The sequence below is a fragment of the Benincasa hispida genome, chromosome 3, assembly GCF_027475165.1.
Source record: "Benincasa hispida cultivar pf3 chromosome 3, pf3_genome.v1.1, whole genome shotgun sequence".
Classification (NCBI taxonomy): domain Eukaryota; kingdom Viridiplantae; phylum Streptophyta; class Magnoliopsida; order Cucurbitales; family Cucurbitaceae; genus Benincasa; species Benincasa hispida.
In genome coordinates, this window is record NC_143480.1 from 31,623,901 (window position 1) to 31,643,434 (window position 19,534).

At 30.0% G+C, this 19,534-nt stretch overlaps 1 protein-coding gene across 1 annotated transcript; it reads right to left on the reverse strand.

The window, feature by feature from the left end:
• Window positions 1–11,015: 11,015 nt before the first annotated feature.
• CMPG2 (CYS, MET, PRO, and GLY protein 2) lies at window positions 11,016–12,745 on the reverse strand. Its single transcript, XM_039027814.2, has one exon. The coding sequence runs from the start codon at window positions 12,417–12,419 to the stop codon at window positions 11,193–11,195; it is 1,227 nt and encodes a 408-aa protein (XP_038883742.1). The 5' UTR covers window positions 12,420–12,745; the 3' UTR covers window positions 11,016–11,192.
• Between the last annotated feature and the right edge of the window lie 6,789 nt (window positions 12,746–19,534).

Below are 19,534 nucleotides of genomic sequence, written 5' to 3' on the forward strand. Positions count from 1 at the left end.
ATCAACACATATCTCGGGAAAATCAAAAGATGATGTTGATATTTCACCTACCACGTCGTTAGCAGCCGAAATTTAGAAAAGGACCAACGCGCTGCTAATGTCAAAATCAGAGCAGGTCCATTAATGTTGTCGGCGATAAAGCTCTATAAATAGAAGTCGCTGAGCTGAATTTCAATTGATCCAAGGTTTTCATCCAAGGTTCCCTACCTTCGGGTGGATCCTTGTGATCCAGACTAATGCGTTAAAAGAAAGCTTGAGAGTTCATCTGCTTCATCCATTCCGAGTGACGATCGAAGCCTTCGCCGGAGTTAGATCTCGAGAGAGTCAGCTCCACCGCCCTTCCATGGCACCACCGACAGCCTTGACACACATCCGTTGGAAGCAAGACATTGCTTCCAGCTGGTCCTTTCATTTTCTTTTCTTTTCTTATATTGTATTGTATTATATTTTGGATTAAAAAATTAATACATTGTGTGTTCAATGCATTTCTGTGTTTCCTTCAATTCCATCTCCATCTTTCTTTACTTAGCACCTTTAACATTCATTGCATCACTTAGTGAGACTTTTAGAGTATCGCATACTTAATCATGCGGCATAGGAAAATATGAAGCATGTAGCAAACCACCGGTAGGTGTGCGTTGCGTGAGTATTGTGAGAAAACCTTATTTGCTTAGTGTGAAGCTGTAGCAACGCCTGTCTATAGGCGGATGCAACGCTTGTCTATGAGTAAAGTCAACAACAACTAACTGCCCGGGAGGGTAAGTGGTTGGTCGCATTAAGCAATGTAAGCAAGTATTCACTAGAGATAGGAATAACCTTATATCAGCCAAGTTCATGCGGTTACCTTGTCATATGAATGCATCATTCATCATTTAGGCATACTTGGAAAAGTAGTCTAAAAACCAAATCTAAGTCTCGGGAGAGTGGATTGGATCGCATAAGTAAGAATGGGGAACTTAGGAATAAGCTTCGTTTTCTATTATATAGTGTATGCACCCTACGGAGAGGATATTGCATGTGTCCAAAAAGTAGGATACGGTGGTATGCAGTCATCCCGGCATTTCGCATATACATCGCATACGTCCTAGAGTTAGGCTCAAGTGTGTAGCATGATCGCATAGCTTGTGTTGGCTGAGGTTGCCCTTGCGGTCAATCTTAAGGGTTGCGATGAAGACATCCTCACATTTTATCTATTTTCCATCCATTTACTATGCATCAACAGTTGTCGTATCTCTACCTAGCAAGCCACTCCACTACTAGTTAGTACAGAGGCCAGATAGAAGGTGGCTCATCCATACTTCTCATTGCGTTGTCTGTTAGTTAGGCGTAGGAGTAGTTTATAGCTTACACCCCTCCATCATTCTTTTATTCAACTGTCGCATACACATCACCGTATAGCATTTAGTTACAAGTCCCTGAGTTCGACCTCGGATCACCCGAGAAACTTGCGTTAGCATTATACTTGGCGTGAGCGCAAGAAAACTTGTGACGGGAACGCATGGTCATCGGATACATTCGTTAACGCATAGTTTCATTCCAATGCATGACCGGCGACGCATGAGAATCAACGCATACCTTAAGACATGCATCGCATATTGCGTCCCTCTAATTTTAGTCATAAGTCTTTGATGGCTAATTTTCGTCATTAGTGAGCTAAACACCCCTATAAGGAGATGACTACCATAGATTATATCAACGACTTTTACTGACTCAATCTATGATGGTTACTAAAAATCATAGTAAATAAATCGAGAAGAAAGAAACACAATTTAAAAAAAAAAAACACACACACATAATTAATTAAAACACTTGCAATCCCCACAAGGATAATTACATAAATAATGTAGAGGAACAAGTAAAACAGAGTGATCCCAAAATGGAAACTAAAAACAATGGAATTGAAAAATACACGTAAACAAAGACTAGAGGTGGATGAATATAATGATAAGTGAAGATAGTATTAGTATGAAAGACATTACACGTGATCCATGAACTAAAAGAATCGATTCTTCCAAATTATAGACAATAATATATATCCGAGGAGGGTGTGGGGGCTGATGATGTGAAGGATGGATGATTGGCTCGGCCCCACACGCACAGATGCAAGGAGGGGCCTCTGCCTTTGCCTTTGCCTTTGCGTTTGAGGTCTTTAATTTTGTTAGTTTTTGGTTGAGGCATTTCATCGAACATCTTCAGGTCACGTGAGTTTGGACCAGCCTTTGTTTCTCCTTTTTTTTTTTTTTTCCTTTTCATTTCCTACTGTGGAAGTCATTGAATTGGGCAGCACTTCACTTCAACTTTATTTTTCTTTCACTTAATATAATTATAACTCCACCAACTTGGAAACCCCATAATGCTTTTTGGACCAACAAAACAACAACAAATCAAAAACCCACATCCTCCCCTTTTTTAAACATCAGAAACCCACATCCCCATGTAATGCAAATTAAATAAAAAAGAGATTATAAAGAGAGAAAAATAAAATGAATAAAAGGCTAAGTGGATGACCCATTTTCTTTGTCTAAGTGCCTAGGGGAACCACCACCTTCCATTTAATAATGTTGCATGTTGAAACCACTTTTTCAAGAAAGCTAAGAGGGAAAAAAAACAAAAAAAGGTATTATTATTAATTTTAAGAATAAAATAAATTTGAAAAAAAAAAAAAAAAAACCAATGACCAAGTAAAAGAACTCATGTATGTAGAGAGACTATTAGAATCACTAATGAAAGTGATATTGAGAATATAGCAAAATGTTAATAAAACACTTTTAAAACTTATAATTAAGTCTGTAGCAATATCTTTAAAGAATTATAAATATAACAAAATCTATCAATGATAAACTCTTTCACTAATATATTCTATCATTGATAAAATTTGTAACTGAATCTATATTTTGTTATATCTGCAAAAGATTATCATATTTGTAACTACCCGAAAATCATAATTGCTAGTTATACTACCAATGTGCACATTTTTCTTGTGGCCCATTTGTAGCAACTCCAAAGTCAGGCCATAAAATCATCTTTTGAAAAGATGAGTTCTTTATTTTTTTCGTTTGAATTGATTTATGTCTAGTAATTTACTAAAAGTTAAATTACAAATTTAATCATTAATTCTTTAAAGTTGTGTTTCATAGTCAAGAGAATAGAGAGAGAGGTACAGCGGTGTATATTAGAAATTCAGCGACACTACAATGAGATTGAAAGCATCCTTAAATACTACAAATACTAAAATAGGTCAATCAACTTCTAAATATATAATAAACATAAATTAAATAATATAATATTAAATACTCTAACATCCCTTACAAACAAACATCGCGATTCAACGACTAAAATAACCAAATTAATAATTGGAGGAGTAGCCCTATCTATTTTATAATTATTTTTAGGTATTTTGATATTTTTCAATTTGAGATTCTTAATCATTAGGGCTAGGGGTGCAACAAAAAGCCAAAAAATTGAAAAACCAAATCAATCCAAATCGATCTAATGGTTTGGTTTGGTTTTTTAGTATAAAATTAGATATATTGGTTTGTATTTGGAGAAAATAAAAAAGTATTGGTTCATATCGGTTTTTCATTTGAAAAACCAATAAAAATCGAACCAAATCGGTGGTATATATATCCCCTTCAAAATAAACTCTAACATTAGGTATCTTTTAGTATTTTAATTATTATAGTTCATATATATTTGTTGTTTAGAGAATAAGACCAATTATTATTTTAAAAAATGCTAAGAAAAAACAAAATTGTCAAATTCCAATCTATAAGAAAAATGAATAGACCCAACTCTAATTTAAAATTAGCAAAAAGAACAAATTCAAAATAAAAGTAGAAAGAAAAATACCAAAAACTAGGAATCAAACCGATAATAAATCAAACTAAATAAAAATTAATCTATTGGTTTTGTTTCTTATTGGGCATAGGTTTGGATCTCTTCTTTGTAAAACTATTTGTTTGATTTGATCCTCGATTAGTTTTAAAACCAATAAAATCGAACTGATTATCACCTCTAAAACGTCCCGTTGAAGTTTAAAAAATATCTAATGAAACTCTATATTTTCCTCCATAACCACTAAATAATCCTCAACTCATTTGACATATTTTAAAATAAAACTTGAAAGGAAAAATATATAATATTTATGATCTTATAAGTTAAAAACAATTTGAATGTGTTTTCTTTATTTATGAACTTTAAAAAAGAAAAGTAAAACAATTTTGAATTAGGTTTTTTTTTTTTTTTATCAACACATGGAAGATCTTATACTTCCTTTTTCTTAAGATTGAGAATTAAAGAATGAATTACAAATGTATAAATGAGAAGAAGGGGTGTGCACTTTGAAGGGTCTAACTTCATTTCAAATCTTTTAATAAAAAAATATATATAAACTATGGGATTTATATTATATTGTAGAGAATGGAATGGTCAAAGCAGTAGTTTTTTTTTTTCTTTTCTTTTCTTTTTTTTTTTTTTTTTTTTTTTTTTTTTTTTTTTTGCTTTCCACCATTAACATATATATTTTTTTAAAACATTTCTTTTTTTGAGATGAAGATTCCAATCTTTTCTATTTTCTTCTTTAATTACTTTGTGGCTATCAAACAAATTAACAAAAAATTGATAGAGAAAGAAAGGTAATATTTACAGTCAGCAAAGCAACAAAACCATTATTTTGAGCAATTGCAATACCTCTCTCTTTCTCTATAGTAATTCTTTGGTACATTTACAACCCTCAATATATAAATATATCAAACCTTTTTTTTTTCTTTTAGAAAATATTATATCATATCTCCTTTCTAATTTTTAAAAATTCAAAATAGCCATTCTAGATTAAAAAGTTTTCTTCTATAATTGAATGACTCATATTTGACTACAGTGACGTAGATTACTTGTATATGTATGATTATAATAAAACATCAAATTTAATGCATAGTAATTTATCAAAATTGAAGTAGCTATCATATAAGATAGCCCAAAAGTTAATATGTCCAAATCCGAGTATCTTTTTGTGGAATATGATGTAAGATGGAGGCGTCTGACCAACTAAACTTGAAGAGTCGTTTTAATACAAACAATCTAGTGATACGACTTTGGAGTTTTAGAAGAGAATTATCATACGTTTATTACTAGAATTAATAGGGTAAGATAAAAGTGAAGAAGACTAGAATCTAGCGGGCATTTTTTAAAAAATTATTATTATATTATGCACACTTTAATTTTAGAACAAGAATTTATATACCCTACTTGATATATGATGCTCCTAAGAAGGAGGAGGGGTATAAGATGACCCTCCTTTGAAGATGAAAAGGAGGCAACAAGTATATTAAGTTAGACTTTGATTTTCACAAAAGGGAAATAGTGAGGTCCACAAAAAAATTTAAATAAAAAAAAAAAATCTCAACTTTGAGAACACAAAAAGAAGTGAAGAGTTGATTTAAGATGTTAATATTTTTTTGTTAGATTTGTAATCATAGAATTGAGGTTTGAAAATCATTAGCAATTACAAATAATAATGATATTATTAATAATTAAAAAAAAAAGGGTTAATTGAGAGAGTATAATATTTAATTTCAAAGGGGAAGGGGGAAAAACCCACTAAAAAGAGAGGAAAAGTGAGATTGACATCCACTAAAAAAATAGAGTAGAGAGAGATGTTTAGTGCATAGACAATATGAAATTGAAAGTTCATATAAATATGGATGAAGGAATAGCATGAAAAAATGAACAAGATTCCAAACATTTTATATTTGGGGCCAAAGGGGAAGGGGGAATTGGGAATCCACTAAGCCTTTGCATTGCATCACACCACAATACTCAAAATCTATTTTAGGCAGAAATTTTGTTTGGTTTGATCCCTATCATTCTCAATTGGATGCTTGATTGGACTCCCTATACCATGGGATAATGGAGAAAAAAAAAAATACTAAACTCATTTTCATTTTAAGATTGAATTTTTTACTTTATTCAAAAACATGGTAGCTACTATTCAACCAAATTCTCAAATGAAATCTAACCCAAAAAATACTTTAAAAAAAGATAATGGTTTTAAATGACAAAACTACTAGAATTTTTTTCGAATATAGCAAAATGATATTGTCTATTAACTGACAGCAATAATTGTTTATAGAAATTTTATTGTATTTAAAAGTATTTTTCAACCGTTTACTATATTTGAAAATAGTCCTTAAAAATAATTTTTTTTTTTTTTTTTTTCCTTCTAGTTTTTCCTTCATCATTGGTAGATATTTTTTCTAAGCTAAAGTTTGGTCACTAAAAGTATATTTAAGACATTAATATATGGCCACATAGGTTGCTAACAATATCTAATTTGAAAAGGGAGAAAACAAATAGAAGAAAAATATTTATTATAAAGAAAATAAAAAGAAAGCAATATCACACCATTTATAAAGAAAAAAAATTAAAGGTGTTTTTTCTTTTAAAGAGAAAAAAATGGTGAGGAGGGGAAAATGTTGCATTCAAGAGAGTGAGAAGCTCCTATCACACTCAACTATGTTTCTTTACACACCCACCATTTTCAAGTGGACATACATATGTAACTTTCTCTCAACCAATTGCTTTTTTTTTTTTTTTTTTTTAAAGTTGATTTTAAAATTTGATTATTTAAAAAAAAAAAACTAAAGAGTTATGATGATAAGTATTTTTAATTATTTTTTTTTCGAGAAACTTCTCTATACAAATTAACAATGCTATGTTTATATCTATTTATGGTGATGGTCAAATATAACTTAATTACATGTTAAGGATAGAATTAAGGGAAAATATTAAAACAAATGCATATTTAATTAACGATGTTATGTTCACATCTATTTCAAATGGTGGGAGTCAAATATAACTTAATTATATATTAAGGATAGAAATAAGGGAGAACCCTAAAACAATTACATAATTGGGAAACAGGGAAAAAAAACAGTTTGATTTGATTTGTTTTGTTTTGATAAATGTTTGTATGTTATTTCTTGGATTATATATACATAGCATTGACATGTGTAGGCATCTCCTATGTCATTGTCTCTTTCTTCATGTTGGAGAGCATAATTTTCTATTGATTTGAGAGGGAGAAAACCATTTTCATTAGATTTGGAGAGAGAGAACCCTCTCTTCTTCAATTTTTTTTTTAAATATCTGATGAGAAATATCCAAATGATCTCTGGGTCGAAATACGTGTCTTAATAAAACATCTAACATCTTGATCGAAGATATATACTTTTAAAGAAAAATTACTTTTTTAGTCCTTAGATTATGCGTTTAGTTTACATTTGGTCTCAAGTTTCAAAATATTACACACACGTTTTGTAACCATTTGGTTTTTTGTTTTTTAAAATTAAGTTTATAGACATTACTTCCACCTTTAAATTTCTTTATTTATCATCTACTTTTTACAAATGGTTTTAACAAAGCCAAGTTTTGAAAACTAAAAAAAGTAACTTTTAAAAACTTGTTTTTGTTTTTGAAATTGGACTAAGAATTCAAAAATTGTACTCAAGAAAAATGCAAATCACTGTAAGAAATTGAGAGAAAATAGGCTTAGTTTTCAAAAATCAAACACAAAAAACGAAATGGTTACCAAACAGGCTTTAGTTCTTAAGTTTTGAGTTTGGTTTCAGTTTACTCTCTAGATTTCAAGATGTTACAATTTTACTCTTAAACTTTGAATTTTGTTTCAATTTTATCCCTGTACTAAGGTTTACACTTTCAACCTTAATTTTTCTCTAGATACTAATTTTTCTTCTTTAACGTTATTATTTTTTTATAATTAATTTTAATAATTTTTTTAAAAAATATAATTTATTTAATCTCACTTTTTCTCATCACTATCAAAATTAAATTTAAAATTTCACTTACAGCTTCTAATATTAAAGTAGTGTTGAACAGATAGAAAAAGAAGAGTTGGAAAAATATAATTATTTTTAAAACATGTATAAACGTTTTAAAATATATATTTATTAAAGTATAAGTTTAATTCTTTAATGTTATTTGTGTATTTAAATAGTCAACTTCGGTGTAATTCAACTTATATAATATATATATTGATCTTGATCAAAATGTGAGAGGTTTGAATTTCTTTATTCCAAATTATTTTACTTAAATAAATATTCCATCATACACTTGGAATCTACACGAAATGAACTTGCTGGGTACAATCGTTAACCTACCACATTAACATTTAAATTACAAAATCAACCAGAATAACTGATGAGAAATTGAAGTTTTTAAATTAAAAATAAATAGATACAATGATAAAAACTTAAAAATCTTGATATAAAGTCATAAATCATTTGTTTAAAATATTAAAAATATCATTGTTGGACAAAGTTCATTCCTAAATACTATGAGATTAAAATTCTTAAAACAATGGTGATTTATCTTTGGGGTGGAGAGCATTTCAACAATCCTTAACTCGAATTTCTTAGTTGAATCAGATTGTTTGGAAGTGATCAACCTACTAAATAATGTCGTTATAGATATTTTTTTGGGATGTTGATATGGAGTTTATCTCTTCTCTTATATACATAAATATCATAATGTGTCGGCACACTCGCTAACAACCAAGACTTTGGAGGAACAGTAGTCTTCCTTTCTTACTACTATAATCTTATATTTTATCGGTTTTTGTTCTAGAAAAAGTAAATATATATATATTATAACTTTGAAAATATCATTTGTTCAAATTTTTGGAATTTCACGATTATTGAGCTTAAATAGAAAAAGAAAACATATAATCACACCATTAGAGGTATGGAAATTTAAACGATTATACATGTTTTAAGTAATTAAATAACGCTTGTGCGGGGGAGCGGAGGTTTGATGATTGGAAGGGCATATGCAACTATATATTGACCAAATCTTTCAATTTTTAGTTTTCTATTCACTTATTTTCTTTTTTACGTTATGTTTCCAACAAAACTCTTAATTATTATTTTTTATAATTAAAAAACTACTTTTTATCCCCATACTTATCTAAATTAAATCAGAATATAAATTTGACACACAAAATCAATAAAATATTAAAATATATATACTTTCAAAAATTTCTTCAAACGCATATTGTTCCATATTTTAATCTTTAGACCAAACTTAGAGGCTTAATAAATTTCCTTTTAGAGAGAAGAAAAAAAAAAAACTTAGGAGAATACACTAATTAACTTCTTAGGTACCTGAGAATGATTTTTAAGTACAAACAAGTAATTAGTATTTACCGTTATATACTAACATTAACATAATTGTGTTGGTTTATTTTTAGTTAAATTATAAGTTTAGTTCCTAAACTTTTGAGATGGGACTTGAATTGATGTTTGAATTTTTAAAATTATTTGAAATTTTCTTAAAACTTTAAATCTATTTAACATAAAATGCAAATTTAGAATTTTAATAGACATAAACTATGTATATCTAGTAGATCAATTAATCTACATAAATTCTGAGTTTAAAATAGGCTTATAAAATACAAATAATGTCAATAAACTATCGGGTATAATATCCTATGGGAACACTAAACCCACGTAAGCACACTAAACCCACGTAAGCAAGTCCCTCAAGATAGTTTGACTAAAAGGACACTCAAAAAATAAATGGTTCATAGACTCAACACTGTTAGTACACAAAACACGAATAGTAGGGATATCAACACACCACCAGTTAACATGGTCATATGTCTGCAATCTATTTCGAATAGCAAGCCAGGAAATGAAAGCACATGTCTAGGAATATTCTCCGTAAACCAAAGGAGGTTAGCTCAAGGCACCACATGATGCCTAGGACCAAATGACTTATAAGCACTAGCGACTAAGAAAACACCAGAACAACAAGGGAGCCATGAACTTGCACAAAAAGGTCTAGTAGATCCGTAGATGAAGAAGGTCAGTCCCAAGTTCCATCAGGATAAAGGAAATCACTCACCTTAGCATGAAGAGAGCTACCAGCATCCAGGATAACGATATTACTAAATTGTTGAAGGATGAAGTCCCTTTCTAACCAAGGATCATACCCAAGCAACCTTTGCATCCTTTAACACTATTTACTATCCCACTCCATAGAAAAGAGTGAAGCAAACGATCAAAATCTTGGATAATTTTAGCAGGCAAAACAAACACACTAGCCAATAAACTTGAAAACTTTGAACAACATACTAAATAAGATGTAACTAACCACCATAAGACAAATCCCTAACAGACCAGCTCCTCACAGAGGTAATAACTCTCTCAATCATCATACGACAACTCCTTACATGAGGGAAATGACTATTTAACTTCTTAGGTACCCTAGAGAAGATTTTTAAGTACAAAAAACAATTAAAAAAAATAGTACAAACATTATATCAATTGAGCTATGTTCATTTTTGTTACAAAAAACAATTAATATTTACCATTATACACTAACATTATCATAATTTAGAAGTGAATTGTGTTCGTTTGTTATTATTATTATTATTATTATTATTATTTTGTTAAACTTTTGAAACTTCAAACTTTTTTTTTCCCTCTTTGAATTTTTACAATTATTTGAAAATTTCCTAAAACCTATTAAAATTCTAGACATAAGTTTAACACAAATAGAAAATTTAGAATTTAACTAGACACAAAATTTAAATTTATATTTAAAAGATCATGACCAAATTTGTAATTTAATAGTAAAATTTTTTCCAATTCTAGTTCATATATTTTTAAATGTCCAATTTTAATATCTGACATTTAGTCCTTGCTATTTAACATTTTCCATATAAATTTAAAATTTGGAAACATGTGTAACGTTGTATTTCCTTGTATAAAAAATATATTATTATTACTTAAAGCAACGAAAATTAGACATTTTAAAATTTGAAGGACAAAACTAAAATGGAACCATCGCCAAAATTGTATTTTTACCTAATTTAATATTTTTTGGTTATTGAAATAATAATAATAATAATGAAAATGATAATAATGATAATAATAAACGCCCAAAAAATGAACTGACTCCGACGAGGCTTACACGAAAATGCAAGGACAGAAGGGAAGTTGAAAATGGAATCATTTTGTTTGTATTCACTGACAAAATTTCTTTGATTTACAGAACAGAAAAAAGAGTAAAATCTCTCCCCAGAGATCTCCATAATAACTTACAGAGAGAAATCGAAATGGTTGGGAATGGAAGAAGAAGATGATGATGATGAAGATGAACAAAGCAAATCGGTTTTAACAGGGCATGATATGCGTAGTTTTTGTATCGTAACTCGATAGGCACGATTTTGAATTGATCCGAAAAATCTTCAACAAATCTCTCGCCATCTGCCGCACCGGCGCCGAACAATTGCTCTGCATTAACAGCAAAATCTTCGTCAATCCGTTCGCCTTCGTCAACGCCTCCCCCGCCTTCTCGTCTCTGAACAGATAACAAACGCTCCACAGCGTCGTCACCGCATGCTCCGTCGCCGTATTCGATACCTTCAGCACCTTCTGTACTATCGCCGCTACGCATACTGAGTCCTCTCCGATCTCTGTTCTTCCTTCTCTCACCGTTGACGCCGTTTCCAGTACTTTCAGAACCTTCTCCGTCATCGAAATGCTTGAACTCGAGTTCGATTCCGAGAGAAGCTTCGTTACCGATTTTATCACTCCGAGTTGAACTAATTTGATTTTGATCCGTTTTGGCATTGAAATTGAAATTAAGCATGATAGAACGGATTCGATTAGGGTTGTATCGTTCTCAGAATTGATTAATTTCAGTAATTCTTGCATCAATCCATCCGTTTCCGCGATTACGATCTTCGCTTCGGCATCGATTGCGAGATATTCCAACAGATTAGCGGAACAGATTTTTAATTCGACGGTTGCTTTCCGCAAAATCAGAAGCAGAGATGAAATACAATTACGATCGCTCTTCAACATCGTCTTCACAAACCGTTCCTTATCCTCTATCTCACTCCGAATCAAATGCAACAACCTCACCGTTTGCTCAACCAAAACACCGCCATCGACATTGCCAAGAAGATCGACAAGTACCGACACGAGGCCGTCAATTCCACAGAGAAGCCTCCGATTCTCCACCGACTCGGAAGCGAAAGAGACCAGCCGTGGAAGAGTATCAGCGCGTGATTGATCGTCCTCCATACGGTTGACAAGACGGAGAACTTGATCGGAGGAGAGAGAAGAGTCGGAAACAGGGGAGTGGAGGCGTTGGCGAAGGGAATCGGACCAAATCTGAATGAGGCGGTGGAGATTGTGGTTGGGGACGAATTCCTTGGTTTGAAGAACCTGCATGGTGGCCGGACAAGTGTTGTTTCCATTATCAAGCCATTTCTGGATACTGGAACGATCGTAAGTCACTCCGGTACATAAACTTACAGGGGATTTCATGACGTCTAGCGAGATCGGACACCTGAAATCGTTCGGAATTGTAATACATAAGTCATCTCTCACCATCTTCCGTCAAACTAACCACCGCTTCCCCCACCACCGCCGCCACCACCGCCGGAGAGAAGAATCTGAAAGAGAAAAAAATCGTCGGACGAGGGAGGGAGAGAGAGAGAAAGAAGAGAGTGAGTCGCAGACGTTAGGACAGAGGTGGGTTTGAGTTTAAAGGAAGAGAGAGAAAGAGTCAAAGGTACTGTGACGTCAGCTTTTTTATTTTTTAAAACAAAAAAATTCTTTTTCATTTTTTAAATAAATAAATAACGAAATAAATATTCGAGTAGGAAGTCGGAGAAGAGAGTTTGGTCCATGGTCAATGAAGTGGATGTATTTTAATTTGAAATGGTTTATGGTTGAATCAGGACCGTTAAAATGAACGGAGGAGATTGAAGAAGAAGATGGGGTACACGTGGGATCGGAGGTGGGGGGACCACCCAGCAAGGAGGAGGTTTTTCTGCCCGATTGTATACGGCGGGGACCACCGTAAGGTTCTGTTGGTCGGTCCGATTACCTCATTTGCCCTTTTTCTTTACTTTAATCTCACGGCCTATAAATTAAATAAATATCATTTCTTTTCTTTTCTTCTTCTTCTAAAAAAAACTAATTATAATTATTAGTTAATTAAATGAATTCCACCCCTCTTCCACTTCTGTCTCCCTCTTCTCCAACCTCTCTTTTCTTTAATAAAGAAAATAATTCAACTTTATTTTTTTTAAAAAAAATTAACAATAATAATAATAATTGAGTTTTATAATTTAAATTAAATAAGGGAGTAGGAGAATTCTGTATTTATTTACGGAAGCTTGTCTTTATTTGCTTAAAGCCAATGTCTAGAGAAAAGAAAAAGGGATGGAGTTTTGACCAAACAGCTATTGGATTGGGATTCAAAGGTTCTTTTCTTTCTTCTTCTTTTTTTTTTTTTTTTTTTCTTTCTTTCTTTCTTTCTTTTCTTTCTTTTTAATTTTCTTTTTAAAAATAAAATACTGTCTTGGTATTCGGACAGTTCCATTCAATGAATGTATTCAATTTCAACCATATTTGTTGGGTGTTTTATCTTTCTTTTGTTAATTTATTATTGTTTTATTTTAAACTAAATATAAATTTAGTTTTTTAAAATTTCATAATTGTATTTGTATCAAAACTCTTTATTTAAACTCTCGAGATTTGTGTTTGTTTAGTTAAGTTTCTAGTAAGTATTTGCATTTTTAATGGTGTCTAATAAAAATTTAATGGATTTAACACTAAATTTATTTTACTCAAATTTGAATTTATAGTATAAAGACTAGATAAACATTGAAAATTTAAACTTATTAGAAAATTTTTAAAGTATCAAATGTAAATACATATAATAAACTAAAGGAATGTGTAATTTTTATGTTCTATTTTCACTAAAGAAAAACACTTCATTATGTACGATTCTTTTTTTTACAAAATAAAAAAATGGTACAAAAAATAGATTTAAATACTACTTAGTTTCTGTATTTTTTATTTTAATTTATTTTGGTATTCATACTTTCAAAACATTCATTTTGATCCCTATACTTTCAACTTTAGTTCATTTTGGTTTTCATACCGACAAAATATTCATTTTAATTCTTATACTTTCAATTTCGGTTTATTTTGATATTTTACTTTTAAAAAGTGATATTTTAGTCCCTTCATCTTTAAGGAAACAAAATGATCACAGAATGAACCAAAGTTGAAAGTACAATAATCGAAATCAACATTTTGAAAGTATAGAGACAAAATTGAACTAAAACTAAATGTATAAGGACTCAAATGAACATTTTGAAAGTATATAGATTAAAATTAAAAAAAAAATTATATAGGGATAAAAATAGTATTTAACCCAAAAAAAATACGTTTGACATATGAAACTAGCAAATTACCAACAATTTTTTCTTTACAAAATAATTGTGATTTATTCAGTGAGTTGACAGAATTATATATATTTATATATATTACTCTTTCACATTGGGGCAGGGTAGTTTTTCTTCAACATATTATTGATAGGCCATTGGTAGATGGTTGGGTGGGAGAGGTTGGTTTCTAAAACCTAATTATTGGAGAAATTTGAAGAAATAATAAATAAATATAATGAAGTGGGTAAATCATATATGTGCATCTTCATGTGTTATTAGGATACATATATTTCTTTAGTTTTAAATTTGGGTACCTTTTGTTTTTTGTTTTAATCTAATTTCATTAAAATACATACTTCAAGTAGTGAAATATATATCATATTCAAGAAAGGCATGCATGAGCAGCTTAATTATCTTGAAACAAAGAAAGTGTTCACTAAAATTAATTAACAAAATCAAACATTATCAACTTAATTAGTCCCATGTTTGATAAGAGCATAATTAGCATAAAATCATGTTATTGAAGGCATAAGTTTAATATTCCAATGAGCATGTGTACTTCTTAAATGAGAGGTGATTATACGTTTGAAGGTCCACCAAGAGTCATGACCTCATCTCAAGAAGAATCGCACTATAGAATCACAAACTTACACCTTTGGAAATGGTAAAAGATTTTAGAAAAGCCCCACCAAAATGAGCTCAGCGTAATTATCGTATTCTCCCTCATCCTTACAACGTGGATTTTTGGGTCAACATTTGAATAGGTCTATCCTTTATGATCTTTATTAAATTACCATCAACCATTGAAAATCATTCCTCACCAAAACTCTTTATAAGGGGCATGTAGATGTCCTTATGCATGTGTGAAAATATAACGCGTAATTTAAACCATCTAATGTGCATCTAAAGCAATTATATATTATTCCCCCTTCTTAATTCAAAATAATAATAAAAAAAAAGAGCTATAATAACTATTTTGAAATGTACGTGTGTGAAAAACTTTCTTTACTCTCTCTACTCTAAGTCTACAAAACTCGAGCTATATTTCTAACTCGAATATAAAGCCTAAAACTTCCAATTACTTTTTAATTCATAGGTACCACTCTAACACTCATCTCTTTTCTCTTATATACACATATTTACTTAGTCTTCTGACAATATTTTTGCTGATGCAATCATCTCTGCGTCCTCATATCCTAACTTCTACCAACGCAATTGGCTAGCATTAGGGGAAAGTTTCTCCCAACGTCTCTAGGACGATGTTGATTCAGATGCATTTTCCTTTCATAGGCACTACTGATGCATTTAGGGATTCTTCTAACCCTTTTATTCATCGAGAAGAAATCTTGTAGTCATGCATATACAAAATGAAAATGTTATGAAATCAACCATCAAAGAAAGTAAGAAAACGTAAACAATAAAGAAATCGACACAAATATTTACACGAGTCACTAACAATGTATTAGTTACATCCACAGATAGAAGAAGAGAACAATTTATTATTATAGAGAAATACCAAGTTGTAGATTATTGAAGTATCATCAGTAAAATTATAGGATTTGCATATGGTGCATCCCTCTAAACTCTAGAATCAAGATCGTGAAATGTATATACAATAACTTAGATTTAGATTCTCGTATTTGATCATTGGAAGCACAGATAAGAGAGCGAAAGATTTAAACTAAGAATCACACATTCAAACACCAAATTTTCATAATGATGTGTTTAATTACAAGTATAATGGGCAAGTGGACGTGTGAAATCACACAAAAAATCAAAAGAAGAAAAAGATAAAGAGGTAGTGGGAATGAAAAGATGTGTGTGTGTGTGTGTGTTTTGAAGGGATGATATTATTATGTGTGTGAAGAATCATTACAAGTTTGAAGGCAAACAGAAGAATGATGGCACCGAAAGCATCTTCATCCTTATAGGGAAAAGCATATAATTTCTATCTTCCAAGGGAACACTTTGTTCATTTCCCTTCAATTTTATGTCACTCAACCAATAAAGTTTTCTTTTTTCCACTGTTTTTTTCTCCCTTTCTCTCTATTCTTTCAAAAACAAAAAGGTAAATTAAAGGGGTGAATATAAAATGCAACTCTCTTTCTGGTTTTTGAGACATTTTTCAAATGTTTGCCCTTTTTCTTTTTCATTTTCATTATGATGATCCTTCACTTGCAATTATGAAGCCTTCAACACCACCATGCATGACTAATGGAATTAATATATGGTTTTTTCTTTTCAATCAAAAAGTGAAAGTTTTTTAAACCCAACACGAGTGTTTTTATTATATATGCAATTCAAATTTTCCATCGACTTATTCTTCTTTTTGTTATCATTTCATTTCCATTTGTTTAAAGTAGAGCAAATAAAACAAAAGGAAAAGAAAAGTTTTTTTTTTATATATATATAATCTCTTAAAGTAGTATTTTTTTTAATAAAAAAAATAATTAAAAAAAGACACGTATATGACTCAACAATTTAAAATCACTTCAATTGAAAGTTGAATAAAAGTTATGTATATACACATTTAAAATAGTAAACTATCGTGTCAAATAGTTTGGTTCAACTATATGGAATTACAATTCTCTAGACAATTTAAATATAATTCATTAACTAAGTCCATATTTTATTTTTTTTCAAAACTACTCTCCTTTGTGTTTTAATGTGATATTCTTTATTTGAAAATTCCTTTTTTTTTTTTTTTCCTAAGACCACATCAATGGAAAAGATTTGATGTGCAGCATTTTGAATTAAAAAGAAAAATGCTTCTCCTTGAAGTATGATATTAGCTAAGTAATTTGAACGAAGACTTTTCTTAACCATTACTTAAAAATGATACCCTTTTATCTTCATTATAGCAATGCATTCTTTCCAAACAAGGCGATGGAATTTACTAATCTACAAATATTGTATTTTTTCGAAAATGAAACCTACTTTCTTTTTTTTATTATTTATTATTATTATTATTATTAGGAGGAGGATTAGGGCAGAGTGAAGAAGAAAGGAGGACAATTTTTTCCTCTTGATTTTTTCATATATTAAAGAATATCATATAAAAATGTAAAATTTTGCACTTCCTATAACACTTTGTAGATCCAACTTACAAATGCCTTTATATTTTTATCTCATGGTATATATAATATTATTTATGTAATGCCTCATATTCAAAATTTGGAATCCGAATGGTCTTGATAGTCCTCTACGACTTGAGAATAGGTCTTTCTAATTACTTGTTTTAAACTACTTCTAAGAGTATAGACTATCTCCATAAATCAACATGGATCCTTAATCCATTGCTTTCTAGAAAAATTCTCAAGAGATCACATAACTTATGATTACTTCAAGCTAAGCACACTTAATTTTAGAGTTCCTATGGTTGAGCCATCGAAAATGAAGATACTCCTTATTAATATAAGTAGTAACTATCAAATTTTTAAGCAATTCTTAACCATACTTATCCTTAGGATTCCTCTATTCGAATGTGAACATAAACATTACAATTTATTTCAAACATCAAATACTTTTTTTTTTTTTTTTTTTTTTTTGCTATTGATTTTGATAGATTTTAACAAAAATATTAGAAGCACGGTTGTCCCACATTAGAAAGGTTCAAGAAAATAAAGGTCTCTAAGCATTATAAAAGCAACTTATGACTTTGGTTTCAAATCATCCTAATTTGAAGCCCTTTGAACTTGGAATACTAACTCTAATTCTCCAGTTTGGAGTTTTTCTATATTAAATTCTCATGATTCGAATTTTATTACTTTCTTATAATTTTTTTTGGATTGAAATATAATTTTGGTCTATATACATTGAAATTGGTTCAATTTTAGTCCCTATACTTTCAAATGTCCAATTAGTCATTATACTTTCAATAACTCTTAAATTTAGCCCCTACTACTAGTTTATTATGGATTCTTTTCCTTACTTTTCATTTTTTATAAGCATTTTCACTATAAATTTTGAAAACATATACATATACTGTATTAAACATTTGAAAACACAAATTAAAATTAAACAAAATTCAAAGTAAATGAACCAAAATGATATTTGAGCACTTTTCAATGATTCATAGAGTAGGAGGTTTTTCTGGATAAATTATACCTAAGAATTTACCATGAAATTTCCTTCAGTTGTAGTAAAAGTGGAACAATATATTTATTTCCAATACTTGTTAAAGGTTAAAAGAAAAAAAAAAAAAAAAAAAAGGCTGTGGAAAAATTAGAAGTAAAGTTGGGAAGGAATTGGAAGTCAAAGGTACGTAGAGTTGGGCGTGAAAAGGACGCGAGTGGTATTAAAATTCAACGATCAACATTGGCAACCAATTGACCAGACATTAATACCTAACCCTTTATATGTAAACACCATTTATTCAATTTCCTTTTTCTCCATTTTGGTTTATTACCATTCGTTCATTTTCTTACCATTTTCAAACTTAATGTTTGACTCTTCACGATCCAATATCTTCATTTTCAATCCCTTCATTTTCTTGATCATGAGAAGAATGTTAACTTCAAACCACATTAACTAATCAAATCCAACCACTTCCTTTCATCCATTTCACTATACAATTCACTACAATCATATCTTATCTTATTCATATATTGTCTAGCCAAAATTCATTAATAAAATTATGAGCAATACCTACGTGGCACCTAAGTATCATACTCCCATTTCTTATACATATACAAAATAAAATAAAATAATCACTTTTTTGAAAAAAAAAATAAATAATAAAAGGTATCAATTTTTAATTAGGTGTAACAGGGAATGCATCATAACTGGTTACAACCTAGGTTGCTTCCAAGTATAAGGTCGTAATTCCTCTTTTTTTATATATGTTTACAATTCGAGTTTATGATTTGTAAAAGCTAATGTATCGTACATCAAATAAGTTTTGTAAGTTTACATTAATATATAGGTCAATCAAATTTAAGAGATACCACCTTTATAGCCTTCCCTCTAATGCTAATTTATATTGGCCCTAGATATTGAGGTTTATGTCTATTTGGTACATGTATTTTCAAAATCACATATTTAATTTCTTAACTTTGATATTTTAAAGATTTACCTATTTACTAGATGCAAAATTACGTTTAAAGCTTCATTAATTATAAAGTTCCAATTTATATCTAATAGACATTACAATTAAGTTTTAAGAAGTTCAAATTTTTTAAAGACCTATTGAATACAAAATTGAAATTTGAGAGACTTCTTAGATATTTTAAAAGTTCATAAACTAAATGACAGAAATCTCAAAAT

Bases quoted from the DNA above. Each gene is read 5' to 3' on its own strand.
- CMPG2 (XM_039027814.2), bottom strand. From the start codon at position 12,419: ATGGTGAGAGATGACTTATGTATTACAATTCCGAACGATTTCAGGTGT.